Source organism: Puma concolor, chromosome C1 (assembly GCF_028749965.1).
Source record: "Puma concolor isolate L17-30 chromosome C1, mPumCon1.1.hap2, whole genome shotgun sequence".
Lineage (NCBI taxonomy): Eukaryota > Metazoa > Chordata > Mammalia > Carnivora > Felidae > Puma > Puma concolor.
Genome location: NC_141674.1, coordinates 183,411,711 through 183,431,490, shown reverse-complemented (window position 1 = coordinate 183,431,490; position 19,780 = coordinate 183,411,711). Strand labels below are relative to the sequence as shown.

Below are 19,780 nucleotides of genomic sequence, written 5' to 3'. Positions count from 1 at the left end.
TATATATATATATATACACATATATATATATGTATATATATATATATATATATATATATATGGAATGTGATATTCTTAAACATGTCTACCATACTCTTGTGCTATGAAAAAATTTTAAATTCTGTGTTTTCCACCTTTTATCTTATCAGAATTTCTTTTTTGGCCCACATTCACACATAGTAATTTAATTTAGTCTCTTTCATTACAATGCAACAGTGCCACTCCATCTTTGGCATTTCAGCCAGAACTGCCTTCATCGTGATTTTGCACATGATAAAGTTCATGAGAATTCCACTCATTCTGAGAAGACTGTATTATCAAAGTACACTAGGCTGATAGACAAATGACCCTTGAACACTGTGGGGTTGGGGACAAACCCCTGCCTCTGCACGTGTAGCCAAAAATCCAAGTGTAACTTTTAACTCCCCCCAAATTTAACTATTAACAACCTACTCTTGATGGAAAACCTTACCATTAACGTAAACAACACATATTTTGTATAAGTGTTACATATCGTATTCTTGCAATACCTGACTTCTCCTGAATTTCTTCAGTATTTCTAGGCTACCCGGTTCATCTGTGAGGTTTTTTTTTGTTGCAAACCTCCAAGAGATTTTCTAATTTATTTATTGAAAAATATCCGCATACAAGTTTACACATGCAGTTCAAATCTGTGTTGTTCAAAGGTCAACTGTAGTCATAAAATGATCTTCAAAGACTCATTTTCAACAAGTGTCTTTCCTCGGTTATAACTGAAAGCTTACAGATTAATATTAAGTAATTTATTCAATCAATATATCAGCACTTTTTGTTCAAAGTACCCTTTACCTACTTAGGCTTTAGAGATGCTTGAGATGAAAGACCTGGTCACTTCCTTTAAGTAGCTGAAGTCCACAACAAAAACAGATAACAAATCCAATTATTAAAATCCCTCAAGCTCTGTAAGATAATGGAGATATCCAGAGAGTGTCAAGGAAGGGGATTTAATTAAGCCTAGGATAGTAAATAGGTTATCCCAGAGGGTCTAACCCTTGAGCTGAATTTTTGACAAATCATAGTAGTCCCTCTAGTAGAAAGGTTTAGAAGGTGAAAAGGCAGAGATAAAAGAGGGAAAAAGAGTATAATCTGTCATTAGAGGTTTGTTATGGTTAAGGCTGAAAGGATATAAACGAATGATCAGGGGACCCAGCCTGGCTCAGTCAGTAGAGCACTCAAGTCTTGATCTCAGGGTCATGAGTTTGAACCCCACATTGGGTGTAGAAGAGCTTACTAAAAAAGAATGGTAAGGGATAAGGATGGAGAGGTAGGTAGGCAGGAATCCTATCCTGGAAAGCCTGACTGGCCAAGTAAAGGACTCTGAAATTTGAACAATACAGCATAATGCAGTTTGCTAAAATATAGGAGAAAAAAATAAAACTAGCACATCACATCAAATCTATGTTTTCTAGGGGCACCTGAGTGGCTCAGTCGGCTAGGTGTCTGACTCTCCATTTCAGCTCAGGTCGTGAACTCACAGTTCGTGAAGTGTGAGCCCCGCACTAGGCTCCATGCTGTTAGTGTGGAGTCTGGTTGGGATTCTCTCTCCTCTCCCTCTCTCTACCTGCCCCTCTCTCCAAAAAAAAAAAAAAAAAAAAAATCCATGTTCTCATAGACATTATTGCTTATAATAAAAAGACATAAAGAAAAATATTAGAGATCTAATGAAAAATATTGAACAGTGTAAAGATATATGACAAAAATCATAAAAGCGATAATCAGAATTAACTAAATCTGGTAGATAATAGCATAGTTATTAACTGACCAAAGGATTTATCAGACAAACCTTAGCGTTGGTGGGATCTAACATTTATTAGGCCTAGGAAATGCGGGCAAATTACTAAATTTGTCTATACCACAGTTTCCATATCTGCAAGAACAAGAATCATGTAACAGCTCCCTCGTATAATAATGCAATAGATTATTGTTAAAATTTAATGGGGGGGAAAAAGCATGTGAAACACTCAGCACATGGATAGTAAAATGATTAAATACCCTTGGCTTGAATCTCAGTACTATCAGGGATTAGCTCTGAGACTGTGGGAAAGTTATAAGAACATTCTCCACCTTATAAAACTGCTGTTGAGGAGAAGTCATTAACTTTTACTTAACACTTAACACTACAATACGTGTTTGTTAACAAAAGTATGTTAACTATCACTAAAAAGAAAAAGTCTATGTCAGACAATCTCATTCGTATTCTAGAAAGGGACGGTTATGAAGTTATTTCAACAATTCAATCAAGAACCAAGAAGGACCTGAACAAAAGTTATAATGGAGTAGACAGAGTTGGAAGGTATTTACGAGAAGATTCAATTGGACTTGACAACTGATTATATAAAGGAAACAAAACAAAAACCATATGGGAAAATTTTCAAAGACTTTCAGATTTTATCAAAAACAACTGTTACGGTTTTAGGGATTCAGTAAGAGGAACAAACTTTTCATGGAGTAGAAACTTTGGAAATCTCAAGTGGGAGGTACCTGTGAACATCAAGGTGGAGCTATGTAGCCAACCTAATATGGTTTGAAAAAGGCCTAGATGGGGTGCCTGGGTGGCTCAGTCAGTTAACAGACTGACTCCTGTTCAGGCCATAATCTCATGGCTCGTGAGTTTGAGCCCCACATCAGCCCTGTGCCGACAGATCAGAGCCTGGAGCCTGCTTCAGATTCTGTGTCTCCCTCTCCCTCTCCCTCTCTCTCTCTCTCCTGCTTGCTCAATCTCTCTCTCTCAAAAATAAATAAACATTTTTTAAAAATCTAGAAAGTATTTTAACAATAGTTTCGGTCTTTTGTTGAAGGTCTCTATAAAACTGCCCATGATGAATTCATGTGCCAATCACTGGCACTTCTGAAACATTCAGAGAGTTTAACCACACTGGCTTCCCTTTGTATTTCCTTATAAACTTAATGTTAGCTTTTTATCAGAGGCCCTCAACTCTGCTAAAAAGTAACTATAACACCAAATCACTTTAATTAGTGGTCCCAATATTTACATTTGCCCATGAAGAAGAATCCATTTTATCGCAAACCTACAATCTCCTTTTTAATCTAGTTCTCTATCCATAGCAAAAACATTCCTCCATAATACCAGAAAGGGACAAGTAAGCTGTATTGTGCCTCTTGTCTATCCCCAATCCTTTCTAAATGCTCATATCTAAGCCTGACTAAAACACCGAAAGTCACCCAAAGGAAGACAATTTGGAATTACAGTACTAATTCGATTACATTAAAAAAATAAGTAGAGAGACTATTTTGAGGGAAAAAAAACTTAAATCTTTCTTACCTGATGCCCCTATATTTGCCTTATCTTCAGGAACCTGATTTTTATCTTTATTTAAATCTTCAACTAAAAGTTTGTCAAAATGCTCAATACAAAGTCTGCTGTCGATTTGATACAATAAAGCAGGGCAAAGGTATGTAAATAAATCAGGTGAGATCGGAGAATTGGCACCATGACCATAGTATTTTAACAACTGAGTGACGTTCAAACACTGCAAGGGAATTGATAAAACAAATTAAGTAAGAGTACTTTAAGAAGATTAAGCAGAAAAAGAAATTACTATGTAATGAAAAATATTCTAAATATTATTTGAAAATAATCTGTAATACAGATAACTATTAGAAATAAAGGTTTAAGGATTTATGATGGAAATACATTGAACTTCATTACCCAAGACTTTTTATGGACTTTAGCCATCTTTCCACTCTAATACATGAAGATAATGACTTTCTTGGTAACTGATAAAAATCACTCACAACTATATTCGTAAGGGGTGAGAAGAAAAATCACTTTCCTATTCAAAGAGAAATCATCAATCATTTGTCAAATAGACACAAAGTACTTTAATAAATTTATATTAAAATATATCAGTCTAGCCTAAATGCTAAAAGTAGAAGACAAGAGAAGGCAGCTTCATCCACCAGTACTTTTAAGGGCAAAACAAAGCAGACAACACATAGCAAACAAGTTTGGACCTATCATATGCAAAATATCTAAAATGAAGGCAAAGCAGGTGGTGGTGCTTTTTCTTTTTTCCCCCACACATAATACACTTCGGTTGTATGCTTATTACTGACTTGCTACCTCATTATATGATTTTTTTTATGGTATAAAAAACAAAATCAAAACACACAAACAAAAAAATGCTTCTTCTCAGGTCTTAATGTGAGATACTACTCTATCTACTGCACAGAACATTTCTAGAAATCCTAAGAAAATTCCCAACATGCATCAGACCTGTGAAGATATAAAACAACATGTTTGACTGATGCAGACCCCACAAGTCTGGTAGAAAGAATATGATAATGTCTGGTTATTATCAACAAAAGATTCTAAGATATTATCTAAAGTAATAAATAAATAAAAGCACTTCTTTACAAATACACTAAGATTTTAAAATATAAGTGACTATTTATTTTTAAATAGAAGTGATTTTAAAATCAGTGTTTATAACTGCTAAAATCAATATCTGATTATCCAGGGAAGAAACACAAAGATATTTCCGTAGATGCAAAACATATTTCATAATAGAAACAGAAACAGCAAAGGGTAGGGTCATTTTCCATATTAAATGGTGCTGCTTTTTATACATATGAGCAACAAATAAATTCAACTTTATTAATTGAATAAATTAATAAATAAAAATAAATTTTCTCAACTTTATTAAGAATAAAGAGTACTAAAAATTAAACAAAAATGTTGATATACCTTTAATGAAACAAAATGTGTATGAGGCAAATAGTTAAAAAAAAATCAGGAAGGAACAAATCAAACGTGGAAGTATTCAAAAGAACATGAATATTTTAAAGGAAAACATAACCATCCCATTACTAGTGGACTTTCCTGTTATTTTATCTTTTTGTATTCACCCTAAATCTGTCAAAGGGCATGGGAGAAAATTAATTTTAAGGCAGCAGGCCCTCTGTATCATAAAGTGACATACAGAAAACAAACCTACCATATATACAAAATACCTGACTTTGGAGCTACATCAATGACAGGGAACCATTCTGTAGTTAATTCATTAAGTTAATGATTATGTAAAGAAAATGCCTAGTCACTTTCCAACAGGACAGGTTGAACACAAGAGGCTTTAATTTTCAAATATCTAGAAACCAACTAACAATAACAAAATGAAAACTTGGGAAGTCAAAACAAGTCATAAGCAAGAAAGTAAAATAATGAATATGAGTTCTAACAACCTCTGAACATTTACATTTGAGGAACCCATTTTTGAGAATAACACAAGTGAAAATCCAGATAAAAATCTTTAATCTGATTTTAGGATCTTAAAGTATTTTGTTCAGAAACATTATCTGGAAGTAAGTTTGAATACGATTGACTATTCTCCACTATTACTTCGTTTTTTACCTAAAATAGTCCACAATTATCTGAGAATTATGGAGTAACCATCTCTTCACACCTACCTCATGCTGACGGTCATCTTCATTATGATCTTTGTGGGTAGCAGCTGAATAAATTGCACTTTTTTTAACATGTGGTGCTTCTCGCTTCCTAGTATGTCGAAGTTCACCTTCATTATCAGGATTAAGATCTTGGTGTCCATGACCAGGATCGTGACCATTATGTTCCGGAAGGCGTACGTGAGAATGACCTGGGTTATGTACACGATCAGGTTTGTGGACCCGATTATGTTCATACTGTTCACCCTGATCATGGTTGGGAGGAAAACCTGGTGTAATAACCTCAGAATTTTCATTACTTTTCTTCCCTTTTCTCTTCCTTTTTCCTTTTGGTAGCTTACTTTCAGATTGTTCCTGTGTTTTATTGGTCTCTGTTGAAGGTTCATGGCTAGGCTCCCCACGCTCACTGTGAGCAATGGAATCATTGGGAAAATGGCGAGTGGTGTTATGATCTAGGTGGTGATGCAAACAATGGTGATGACATAAGCGATGATTACGGTCATGTGTATGTTTATCATCAGATTTGACAGATACTTCAATTGTCTCTTTCTCTGGATCACACTTATGGTTTCTTTTTGTTGATACACTAGTCACAGTTTGATTTTCTGAACTTAAATGATTGTGGGAATGTTGGTGGTTATGGGAGTGAAAATGCTTTCCCTCTTGAACTGCCAAAATATCTAAGTGAGAAACATGATCGTGGCCAAGATCCTCATGATTAATCTCAACAACTTTTATCTCTCCAAGGCCCAAGTTTGTTAAAAGTTTCTCCAGACCAAAAAAGGATAATCTTCCATTTTCACCATAACGGTCAAAAAGTTTTTCAATGTAATATTTTTTTTCATTTTCAGCATCCAGCACTGAAAATTTGCTTGACTCCGATTCTGTCATCCCACGACGATGTCTGTGATGTTCTTCAGAACCATGGTCATGTTCTTCATGGCAATGGTTGCAGTGATGGAAAATAAATGTCAGCAAACAAATGAGGCAAAATTTTGTGTGCATATGTACCTTCATTTCTATTTTTCCTAAAGGGATTTAAAAAGAGAGGCAAGTATTAGTTCATACTTAGACACATTCAAAATAATCATAAACTCTCCAGAAATTGCTAATCCACTAGATAAATGTTTTACCACATTTCTTTCATGACTATAAATCATTCTTTCCTTCTTCAATTCCCTATAAAAATGGCCCCTTTTATCAAATGTGTACAACCCTTCAAATTAGTACAAATTGCTCAAGACTCCATCTATAAGACAATTCTGACTCCCTTTAAGCACAACATGTAAGAGTCTACTATAGATTTATACAGAAACTGTTGGCTTCCTTCTTATCTGGTCCTTTACAAAAGTTTGCTAATCTCTGTTCTTGAGGTCCTGGGCAGTACAATAAGACAAGAAGATGAAATAAAATGATAAAATGTATAAAAACCAGAAAGATGGGCGCCTGGGTGGCTCAGTCAGGTAAGCATCTGACTCTTGGTTTTGGCTCAGGTCATGATCTCACAGGTTCCTCCATTTGAGACCCACATCAGGCTCTGCGCTGACAGTGCAGAGAATGCTTGGGACTCTCTCCCCCTCACTTTATGCCCCTCCCCTGCTAGTGCTCTCTCTCTTTCTGAAAGAAAGAAAGAAAGAAAGAAAGAGAAAGAAAAAGAAAGAGAGAGAGAGAAAGAAAGAAAGAGAAAGAAAGAAAGAAAGAAAGAAAGAAAGAAAGAAAGAAAGAAAGAAAGAAAGAAAAAGAAAGAAAGAAAGAAAGAAAGAAAGAAAGTCATTATAGGATTGGGTATATAAAAAATCCAAAAGAATCTATAAAAATTAATAAGCTAATTCAGTATAATTGCCATATATAAAGACAATAACCTAAAATCAATTTTACTTCTATACACTAGCAATAATGAGAAATTAAAATTAGAAAACAGTATCATTTACAGTACCAAATGACTAGGAATAAATCTAGCAAAAGATGTGCAAGACCTTTACATAAATGAAAGATCACATATTACTGAGACAAGTGAAAGACCTAAATAAATGGCTATATCATACTCATGACTGGATGTTATATAGAGCCAAAGTAATGTCAAAATCCCAAAGGAAACTGAAAATTGATGAGGTACTTTTTATAGTTATGTGGAAATAGTAAAGTCCAAGAATGACCAAGACATTCATGAAGAACAAGAACACTTACTCTATCAGCAACTAAAGACAGTGTGGCATTTGATGGAAGAACAAACAAATAAATATACCTAACAAACAAAGAACAATCTAAAAATAATAAAGATTCTTTCTTCCTTGATGCTTGGTCAACTCAATTTCCATTTGAAAGAAAAAATAAAACTTGACCCCTACTTCACACTATATGTAAAATCAATTCAGACAGATTATAAACCTAAACCTCAAACAATAAATGTTAAAGCAATAGAGTGCCCAGAACTGTGCTGTTCAATATGGTAGCTACTACCCACAGATGGCTACTTACATTTAAACTACCTACAATTAAAAATCCAGCTTCTCAGGGGCACCTGGGTGGTTGAGTCAGTTAAGTGTCCAACTCTTGGCATCAGCTCAGGTCATGATCTCCTGGTTCGTGGGTTCAAGCCCCAAGTCAGGCTCTGTGCTGACGGTGCACAGCCTGCTTGGGATTCTCTCTATCCCTCCCCTGCTCACACTTTCTGTCTCTCAAATACAAAAACAAAAAACAAAAAACAAAAATTCAGCTTCTCAATCACCCTCACTACATTTTCAATGCTCAATGGACACTTTCAGCTTATGGCTACTATATTGGACAGTATAGATATAGAACATGTCCATCATCACAGAAAGTTCTATTGGATAGCACACTTCTAGAACATAGAAATGCAATGTGAGTCAATTATGTAATTTTAAAATTTTCTAGAAAAAGCAGGTCATTTCCATATTTAACTCCCTATATATGCAAAATGTGATCATTTCAACATGTAATAAATATAAAAACTATTAATTTGATTTTGATATTCTTTTTTAATACTATGTTCATTGAAATCCAGCATGCACTTTACACTTACAGAACATCTTTACTCAGACTAGCCACACCTCAAGTGTTCAATAACCACATGTGGCTACTGGCTACTGTCCTGAAAAGTGTACAACTAGAACATTTATTCAGCAAACTACCATTAAGACCTTCAAGATAGAGGACAAAACTTAAGAGACTCTTAAGCGTGGAGCACAGAGAGTTACTGGAGAGGTTGTGGAAGCAGGGATGGGCTAAATGGGTAGGGGCATTAAGGAATCCACTCCTGAAATCATTGTTGCACTACATGCTAACTAATTTGGATGTAAATTAAAAAAATAAAATTAAAAAAAAAACTGTAGACTATGTTAGCAGGTAGTAAGAAAACTGAAGAGCAGAGCAGGGTAAGGGCATAAGGAGTGCATGTGGGGGCAGGGATGGCCGCCAGTTTTGATATGGTAATCCAGGGGCCAGATGGAGAACGTAGCATTACCAAATTGAGATCATACTGTTTTACAGGCTCTTTCTTCCACTTATTAAATGGTATTTCCCCATGCCATTAAATATTCTTTTGCAATATATATACTAAAAAAAAAGACCTTCAGGATAGAACATAAAAAACATTATAAAGGGAAAAACAATAAAGTATAGTACAATTAAAATTAAGGTCTGTTCATCAAGAGATGAAAAATGGCAAGCCACAGATCTGTAAAAAAAAAGGGGGGGGGGAGGGAGGTGCTTGGCTGGATCAGATGGTAGAACATGCAATTCTTGATATTGGGGTTGTGGGTTTGAGCCCCATGTTGGGCGTAAAGATTACTTAAAAATAAAATCTTAATAAAAAAAGGCAAGTCACAGATCGAGAAAAGATTATCACCATGTTACCAGTCAAGAATATATAAGGAATTTCCACAAGGCAACGTGAAAATTATGTGACAATTCAATGGAAAAATAGGCAGGAAGTCTGAACAGGCATTTTGTAAGAAGACAGCCAAATTACTAAGCATATGAAAAGATTCTCAACTTCAGTAGTTATCAGAGAAATACAAATGAAAATCACACTTGGGTATTACTATATACCCACCAGAATGAATAAAATACAAATGGTGTAGATAATGCACTGCTGGTGGGACTAACCATACATTGGTATCTTTTGGAAAAATGTTTGACAGATCCCCCAGAAGTTAAACATAAGCATATCCACTCACACAGCAATTCTACTCCTGGGTATATGTTCAACAGAAATGCATACACAGTGACACCAAAAGACATGAACATGAAAATTAACACAATCATCATTTATCATAGCTTAAAACACGGAAAAAAAGGCCAAATGTTCATCAACAGAATAATCTTTCAACAGAATACTATACAGGAATGAAAATGAAATTACAGCTTCACACATTAACACAAATAAATCTCACAAACATGAGATTGTACAAAAGATGGCAATCACTAAAGAGACCGTAGTGTATAATTCTATTTATATAAAGTTAAAAATGAGTAAAACTAAACCAAGATGACTTTTTTTTCCTTAGAGATTTTACTCTGAAGTAATCTCTATACCCAACATGGCCCTGAACTCATATCCCTGAGATCAAGAGATGCATGCTCTACCGACTAAGCCAGCTAAGGTACCCCAACGATGACTTTTTGAAAGGTAGGTAGAGGGCAATAATTGGAATTGGAAAGTGAGGTAAATGAGTAATGGTTACACAAATATGTTTACTTTGTGATAATTCATTGTATTTATACTCTGTGTACTTTTCTATATACATAATGTATTTAAATGAAAAAGCTTTCTGGGGCGCTGGGTGGCTCAGTCGGCTGAGCGTCCAACCTCAGCTCAGGTCAGGATCTCGCAGTTTGTGAGTTCGAGCCCCGTGTTGGGCTCTGTGCTGACAGCTCAGAGCCTGGAGCCTGCTTCCGATTCTGTATATCCCTTTCTCTGCCCCTTCCCCGCTCATGCTGTCTCTCAAAAAAAATGAATAAATGTTAAAAAATAAATAAATAAAAAAGAACTACCTTAAGACAGGATGCTTTGGTTATAAATAATAGAACACTAAAGGAAAATTTTACATAAAAAGCTGGGAGAAATGGGTGGTTCCAGGATTATTGCATGATCAAAAACTCAGGCTCTCAGGTTTGTCCCTGCAGTCTCAAGGAACTGCTATTGCTACAATCATTCTAACCTTGTACAACTATATTCAAAACTGGAGGATTTCTCTTCATGTCTCTTCTTACCCAGGGAGAAAAATCTTTCCCTAAAGTCTATCCCAGATTTTTCTTTCCATATATTTGAACAGGACTGTACAACATACCCATGCCAAAACCTGTAACTGGTAAAGGAAGAAATTACTATGATTGACTTAGACAAACATATTCATTCCCTTAGGAATGGAAAGATCTCTCTCTCCTGCATATGAGAGGAAGTGCCCACAGAACATGGGGACTTAACAGCAGGTTTAAAAGGAGGTAAAATAAAGAATGGCAGTCAATTATGTAATCATTAGTGCCTGCCACAAACCTACATGCCCATCAGTGGAAGAACAGATGAAATAAATGTGGTATATTTATGCCATTAAAACTTACACTGCAGTTATAAATGTACGAACATGAAGGAATATATAACATGCACAAATCCCAGAAACAATTTATAAATTACAAAAAGATACATGTCCTATCACTTAAACACAATTAAAAACATGCAGAACATCTTACTTTTAGGGTGTATATATACAGGTAGCAAGAACCTATCATGGGGATGATTACACTCTGGAATGGTTACTTTTCAGGAAGAGGAGGGGAGTCAAATGCACTGCATCGCATCTGCAGTTTTATTTCTTAAGAAGGGAGGAGGGGGCCTGAAACACTGTCACAAAACACTTATTATTTGTCAGAGCAGCATAATGGGATTCAGGTGATATTCTTCAATGTAGTCTTAAGTTTGAAAAGATTTCACATAACTTCTCTCCATGTAATCAAAGTATGGTTGTAGGAGCAGAAGTAGCATCACGGTCACCTCGGAACTTGTTAGAAATGTTAATCCTTGCACCCCACACAGACCTACTCAATCAGGAACTCTGAAGGTAGGGATCAGCAATGTTTTATCCAGTCAATGAGTCAGATGGCTAAGGCTTGAGAACTACAATCAATATAAATAAATCAAACATTCCCATTTATTTAATATGATACTTCAGTCAAATGAATGTTACAGTTTCCCAAATAAATTAGATAGAATTATGTGACAGATGTGGCTTAAGAATTTTAAAAAACAATTAGCCTATAATGTTTTTTAACTGCCAAACTACATTGTTTGATTTTGTATTTTTTAATCCAAACACGTCAGTTTCTCATATAGTCTCATGGATAAAATCACCATTTAAAATATATTAATTTTACTTGTGCACTAATGAAAAGGCATGAGTAATGAAGACAATCACTATTAAGCAGAAAGAGGACAGTTATACTCCCTGCAGTTTACTTTGATTTTCCACTAGAAGATGCTAGTGAAAGAGGACATTTTTAGTCAACGTTGCTCCATTCATCAGATATGTAAATGCCTTGTGGTTTATTCAGTGCATATTATCTCTGTCAACAGGTACCAGTGGTGGGAATAAAACCTACATGTATTCTGATCAGGCAACATCAAATAAATGACTCCATGTGTCGCTAAACAAGCTCGTATGCCCAAAGCACAGCAAAGCCAATCACTGAAACAAGTATACAGCAAGGAAAGGGTTTATTTGAGAAGCAAACAAGGAGACAAGAAGATGGGAGAGCAAGCCTCAAGTCTGCTGGACATTCAGGGATGTTTAAAGGCAAACAAAAAAAGGTCTGGGTAAAAAGCTGCAGCTGCACTTACTAGTCCTGTTAACCTATGGTTACTTGTTTCAACCCCATTGTCTTTTTACCATTCCTCGTTCTCAAGGGAACTAGGACCACGACCACTCTAGTTATTTCTAACTGAAATGTGGCAAAGACTGGAGTTAGTAGACTAGAACCTTTCCGCACTCATTTAGAAATATTCTTTAGTTCCAACATTCCAACTGAAACCCAACATTCTGCATTACCAAGACTTTTTGTACTTTGGTTCCCCTAGCAACATATTCCTATCCACATACAAAATGTAACCTAGGGATGCACAAAGCACTCCTGTTAATTCAGGAGGATCAATAATTTCATTCTGCAGACTCACTGAAGGTATCATTTGAAACCAAGAAGTATGGTTAATTGAATGACTTGATGAACCTGACTCTAAGTTGATGGAGAGCGTCAAATTACAAGAAAGGTTAGTTATAGGCATTATTACTGGGTTGCTGTGGTGGTACTCTGTGCTGGGTTCAGGATGATATAGCCAACAGTGAGAAAGACTGCCAGCCTTGACCAACGTCGGAGAAATCCTAATGGTGGAATTATCTTTCCAAGCTTGGGAGGTTGCAAACACTTGAAAATACAAAATACTGATAACCAAATGTCCTAAATAGTAGTTTTAGGTCTTTCAGAGGCTCACTGATCCAAGGAGCGTTCTTTTCAATGTTCTCCTTGCCAATAGGGTATAGGGAACCTGTGGATTCTTATGGAACCAGCTTCACTTGAGTGATAAATACATGGCTTAACTCCCTTTAGTTTCACTGAAGAATGGATGGTCAACAGCACTGCAGAAGGTCCTGTCCAACAAGGTCCTCTGAGTGCTTCTCTTTAATAACACCAAGTCTCCAGGTATCACGTGGTATAAGTGAACATCTGTGGGGTACACATCAACCTGCTGGAAGCAAACTTATGTATATCAGTTAAGTATTTCCCAAATATTGAACATACCTGATAGTATCCATAGTGCTCCCATCAGGAACTCTTAAGTCATAAAAAGGATGTAGAAAGGGTCTTCCATACAACATTTCATAGGGGCTTAAGCCAAGCTTATTGCTAGGGGCCACTCTTACCCAAAGCAGGGAAACCCACAAGACTTTTTCCCCAAGTTGAATTGGTTTCTCTGCAAATTTTTGCCAAGGTTCTTTTAAGCATATGGTTCATTTTTCTGTTTTCCCAGCTGATTTTCTGTTTCTGCATGAAGCATGTAATTTTCATTATTTAATGCCCAGGGCACTGGACACTGCTTATTGACTTTCACCACAAATACCACTCCATTGTCGCTCTAAATTGTTAGCAGCAATCCAAATCTAGAAATGATTTTGTTTAGCAGTGTTTTGATAACTTCTGATGCCTTCTCTGAATGGCATGGAGAAGTTCAACTCAACTTGTAAAAGGTGCCTACAAATATTAGCAAATATCAAAAATCACTTGTTGTTTGTAGTATCATAGTAAAGCCTACCTGCCAGTCTTCTTTAGGTTTGATAACTCTAAGTGGTACACCTTTTAGAAATGGTGGGGGCCCAGTCTTATGATTGTTTTCATCAGAGATGTCACATTTCGGACTTTTTGATGGTTCTCTAAAGATTGGGACCCACAATGTACTTCTGGATCCACTGAAAAGTAACAATCTCACCCATGTGGGGTGCTTTGGTGAATATGACTATTTTTTCCATGAGATGTTCTGGGATAAGGATTATCTCCTGTTCATTGTATTTCCAGCTGGCTTTAGTGCCAGTAATGTGTCCAAAATCCCATTCTCCACCTCTTTTAGGTCTTCAGAAGAGTACTGGGGTTGATACTTAGTTAAGTCTATGTCTCGTACTAAAGCCATTACAGAGGGTTTTGGAATCTTTCTGAGGTGCCAGCTTGGCAGCTTGATAGGCCCACCTGTTCCCTTGAGCAATCAAGCAGTCTAATTTCTGGTGATCTTGGCAATGAATAATACCTGATAGGTTACCACTGCATCCAGTGTTCTTCTTTATCCTTGATCCATAAAACTGCTTCTGTGAACATCTTAAGATCTGGATGTTCCAACAGCAGATCTGTCAAATGAGGACAGCTGGGATAAACTTGCTCAATTATCTGTATATCTCTGGTGACCTGAGTGGCCCATACAGCAACAGGCATGAAGACTGTCTAAACATGAGCTGTTGTGGCAATTTTCTCTGAAGTACACCTCAAAGTGTCTAGCCTCAGTTTGCAGGGCTTCGGAAAAAAAGGGCAGTTTTAGTTCTCAATGATTCCAAGTGAAGAGAAAAGGAGAAAATTAGAAATGTTAGTTTGGAGGGTCTTAGCCAGACATTTGAGAAAAACAGAATAATTCAGGATCCAGACCAGTTTTATAGGAAAACAACAAAGATAGTTAATCAGAACTGGAATCTAACATCCACCAAGGTGCACTACTGAAACATAACTTCTCTCTAAAGTCACCCTCATCCCACAAAAAACAATGCAGTTTTCTCACTAGTTCTGGGAATTCTTGGTTTAATTTTATGATCTCTTAAAGGTATCAGGTATTTGTCATTACAATGCAATTAACAAGGAAATTCTGGGACACTTCGGTAATTAAAATTACAAGTGATGACATTATATGAGGATATATGAAAACATTCACTAGGAATTTTACATAATTTCTGGAACAGCTATAGCATTTACCTATACAATATAACCTAAGAAGGTTTATCATCTTCTTTGATAATGCTTCTCATGTAATTTGATATACCAAATAAACTAGACTCATTAGTCAAAAAGACTTCATTTAGAAGTTGAATTTGGGGGGGGGGGGGGGCACCTGGGTGACTCAGTCAGTTAAGCATCTGACTCTTGATTCCAGCTCAGGTCATAATCTCAGTTTGTGAGACTGAGCCCTGCCTCAGGCTCTGTGCTGAGTGTGAAGCCTGCTTGGGATTCCTTGATTCCTTCCTTGATTCCTTCCTTGATTCCTTCCTCCCTTCCTTCCTTCCTCCCTCCCTCCCTCCCTCCCTTCTCCCTCCCTCCCTCCTTCCTTCCTTCCTCCCTCCCTTCCTTCTTCCTCCTTCCTTCCTTCTTCCTTTTCTCTCTTTCTTTCTCTCTCTCTCTTTCCTTTCTTTCTTCCTTCCTTCCTTCTTTCTTTCTTTTCTTTCTTTCTCTCTCTCTCTCTCTCTCTTCCCCTGCCCCCCACTCCCCTACTCACGGGCACATGCACTCTCTCTGAAAGAAAAGAAAAAAGGAAAGGAAGGGAAAGGAAGGGAAGGGAAGGGAGTTAATCACTTGAATTTGGGAAAATAGAAATATCAGGTTTTAAAGAAGACGCTTAAAATAGGATTACAGATCTGGGGCACCTGGGTGGCTCAGTCGGTTAAGTGACCAACTTCAGCTCAGGCCATGATCTCACAGTTCGTGGGTTTGAGCCCTGCGTAGGGCTCTGTGCTGACAGCTCAGAGCCTGGAGTCTGCTTCAGATTCTGTGTCTCCCTCTTTCTCTGCCCTTCCCCTGCTTGCACTTTGTTTACCTCTCAAAAATAAACATTAAAAAACTGGTTTTTTAAATAGGATTACAGATCATCACAAAACTTATCTATTTAGCCAAGGTGGCAACGAGATTCTAAAGGCAAATACAGAGGGTTTTTTGTAGGTAGTTCGAAGATAAAGAAAAACCTCTGTTTAAAAATTTAGACCATAAATCTAAAAAACTTATTTCTAACAGATAGAAAAACCAATTAAAAATATGGGGTACTTCCGACATTAAGACTCATTGAGCATCCAACTCTTTGTTTTGGCTCAGATCATGATCTCACAGCTCATGAGACTGGCCCCGAGTGAGGCTCCATGCTGACAATGTGGAACCTGCCTGGGAGTTTCTCCCTCTCTCTCCGCCCCTCCTTCACCCATGTACTCTCTCTCGCTCTCAAAATAAAATAAAAAAACCCACACACAAAAAAACCAAATCTAATTGGAAGATGGTATTATAATTTATGGGTCCATTAATTAATCATTTTCTCTGGAGTCAAATAAATATTGTGGCCAAGCAGTGTTACAAAAAGATGATTTTTTTTCTTTCCATAGATTCGTAAGTAAACATTGCCAAATTTTGGAGACTACAACCCAAAGGTCTACATGTGGGAAATGAATTGTCATTTCCCATTTTCCAATTAGAATATGGCCAGTTTTGTCCAACGATACCAAAAGCTGCAGCAACAAACAAACCAAATGAAGTCCATAGCACCTCTGTGAGCACTGGTTCCTCCCCAAAAGTAAGGCTTCACCAACGGAACCAAATGACTTCCTAGTTAGCCATTCTTTAAGCAAGAAAAGGTTAAGAGAACCAAAACTCCCTACTTGGAGGTAATCAAATGAGAGAAAAAAATCGAAGCCAAACCAAAGAGAAGGAAGAAATAAGCTCACAGGCCAAGCATGGCACATGAAGCACTTACCAATAGACATCCGTCCAAACCAAAAATGGTTTCCTTGCCACAAGGGCTAAATTGAGCACCAAAAGTCAATGGTGCCCTGTTGGGGTGGGGCTCTGGGGATGGTCCCCAGGAAAAAGAGCCAAGGCAGCTGCTTGGACTTGTCATCAGACTTCTATTACTGACTGGGGACCAACAAACCAGAGGCAAAGAGCACCCGGTTAGCTTGCCAAATTTGTAACTGAACCCAAGTTCATATGCCCAATGCACAGCAAAGCCAATCACTGTAACACTGAGTATACAGCCAGGAAAGGGTTTATTTGAAAGGCAGTCAAACAAGGAGACAAGGCAACAAGAGAGGAAGGCTCAAATCTGCCTCCCTCAAAGAGGAGAGTCAGGGATATTTAAAGACAAACAAAATAAAAGGTCTGGGTTAAAGCTGCAGCTGTGCTTGCTAGTCCCATTAACTCTTTGGTTACCAGTTTCACATGAAACACAAAAACCAGATGGTCTATGTGAGATTTAAATTTTCATTTGTCATGTTTTAAATGTATAGTACTCTATTTATTACCAAGAATTCTAAATATCTTGACTCCTCTAATTATTTACATGTAAGAGATCATAGGAATGCAAGCACGAGTGACATGTAATTTTAAACCTGTGTTATGTGTTTAAATCATTCATAAACTTTCCAACTTTAGTTCAGAACTGCTACAGCAAATGTGTGCTTTGAGAGTCATTTGGATGAAGTATGAATTAGTTAGCATAGACCAAACAGCTACTGCAAAGAACCTCTCCCAAAAGGGCAATGGCTTAAGAAACACTCAAGTTTATTTCTCTGTCAAAAACAGTCCAAGACAGGGCACCTGGATGGCTCAGTCGGTTAAGCGTCCAACTCTTGATTTTGGCTTAAGTCATGATCTCACAATTCATGGGATCTTGAGTGCCGTGCTGGGCTCTGTGCTGACAGCGTGGAGCCTGCTTAGGATTCTCTCCCTCCCTGCTTGTTCTCTGCCCCTCTCCCCACTTGCTTGAAGCCTCTACCCGCCCCCCCCCCCCGCCCCAAATAAACAAATTAAAAAACAACAACAACAAAACAGTCCAAGATGACTGCTCCAGGTCTGTGAGCACCTCCACTCCAATCAATCAGATTCATCAGCCTTACATGAGTGCTATTCCAATCATTAGTAAAACAGAAAAAATTGAAGTCCAGGTACAGAACTTTCTTTAGCAGCAAATGAAGCAGACATTGCATGTATCACTTCTAATACTCCAATAGCAAGAATTTAGTCACATGGCCTCAATCAGCTCTAAGGAGACTGGCACATATAGCCTCAACCACAACTTATCCAGGAGTTTCTCAAGCATTCCATGGAGGTTAAGAATCCTTTTCTAACCACAGCAAAAAGAGGATCCTTTCTGTCAAGAAGGAATGGAGGATATGTCACCTAAATCCATTTATCATTCAACCCTAAGTACTGGCCTTTGTAGGATTGAGCTTTGCCCAAGCCAAGATATTCTATTGTCTCTTTTTTTGTGTGTTTTGGAGTTTTCTAAGTTCCTGTGCATTGACAATGTGTTAGTTTTCCACTTCAGCAAATATATCTAGTTGTTTACCCGAGCCTTCTGGGTAAGACATCTATGAATGATCCTACTGCACCAGAAAGGATGAATGGATTCTGAACAACGAGCAGTTGCCATTACACATTCAATTTTCATTTCATCTTCTGTTACTGATTTCCAGTATATCATTGGTTAAAAGTTTAAATATTCCATCATTGTATAATTTCTACAGTAAGGGTCAGGTTAATTCACAATTAAATAACAATCACTGTGCTAATCAATTATACAATTTCTCATGGAAATATTTTGCTTTAAATGCAAATAAAAATGAGATCTACCAATATTTTCCTGTAAAAGTCACTAATATTTCAACATTAGCGTCAGAACTATATATATAGTGAAGGTAGTGGTTGTAATTCGGTATGGGAAGTGGCAGGGAGAAGTCATGAAGGGAATTCTGGGCTGCTGTTAATGCTCTATTTCTTAGGTGCTGGTTACATGGGTGTGTTCACTTCATGAAAATTTGTCAAAGTTTATACTTAACATTTGGGTACTTCACTGGAGGTATGTTTTATTTGAGAGAAAACAATTTTTAATCCTTATGTAAAGTATATATACTTTTTAAAAATCCTTATGTAAAGTATATATAAAAACTATATACTTCAGGGGCGTTTGGCCGGCTCAGTGGGTGGAGCGCACAACCCTTGCTATGGAGGTTGTGAGTTCAAGCCCCATGTTGGCTATAGAATTTACTTAAAAATAAAACCTTGGGGCGCCTGGGTGGCGCAGTCGGTTAAGCGTCCGACTTCAGCCAGGTCACGATCTCGCGGTCCGTGAGTTCGAGCCCCGCGTCAGGCTCTGGGCTGATGGCTCGGAGCCTGGAGCCTGTTTCCAATTCTGTGTCTCCCTCTCTCTCTGCCCCTCCCCCGTTCATGCTCTGTCTCTGTCTGTCCCATAAATAAATAAAAACGTTGAAAAAAAAAAATTTAAAAAAAAAAAAATAAAACCTTAAAAAAAAAGTGTATTTCAATTTCCAATTAGTAAAATCCTCAATATACAGCTTGTAGAAACAGACCTATATTTAACCATCTCCAGAGACAAATTTAGTTTTTAACTTATTTTAAAATAATTTAAGGTAATAGGTTATAAAAACAGTTCAGTTTCCATGCACTGTTCACTTGATTTTCCCAATGATAACAGCTTATATAATAACAGTACATTTTCAAAACCAATATACTGATACTTACATAACTTAAACTATAGACCTAATTTTACCAGTGTCACATGCACTTAAAAATAACGTAAGAGAAAATCCATTTCTTAACCACAAAGAAAAAAGGTATTATTGGTAACCAAAGGATCTTAACAAACTATATGACTAGGGTACTGTAGGGAAACCAATTTGACAATAAATTTCATATATTAAAAAAAAAAAACAACACTATATGACTACACTTAAAAGAAACATAAGTAATTAGGGCTGATAATCTCCATACCAAGCTC

General features: G+C 37.0%; 1 protein-coding gene across 6 annotated transcripts in view; it reads right to left on the bottom strand.

The window, feature by feature from the left end:
* SLC39A10 (solute carrier family 39 member 10) overlaps nt 1-19,780 on the bottom strand; it is a 147,683-nt gene that overhangs the window by 35,743 nt on the left and 92,160 nt on the right. For all 6 annotated transcript variants that reach the window (XM_086719184.1, XM_025934838.2, XM_086719182.1 and 3 more), the window contains 2 exons: nt 5,467-6,491; nt 3,323-3,530 (listed from right to left, as the gene is read on the bottom strand). In XM_086719184.1, coding sequence (XP_086575310.1) covers nt 3,323-3,530; nt 5,467-6,480 — 1,222 coding nt within the window. In that variant the 5' untranslated portion in view covers nt 6,481-6,491. The remainder of the gene's footprint in view (nt 1-3,322; nt 3,531-5,466; nt 6,492-19,780) is intronic.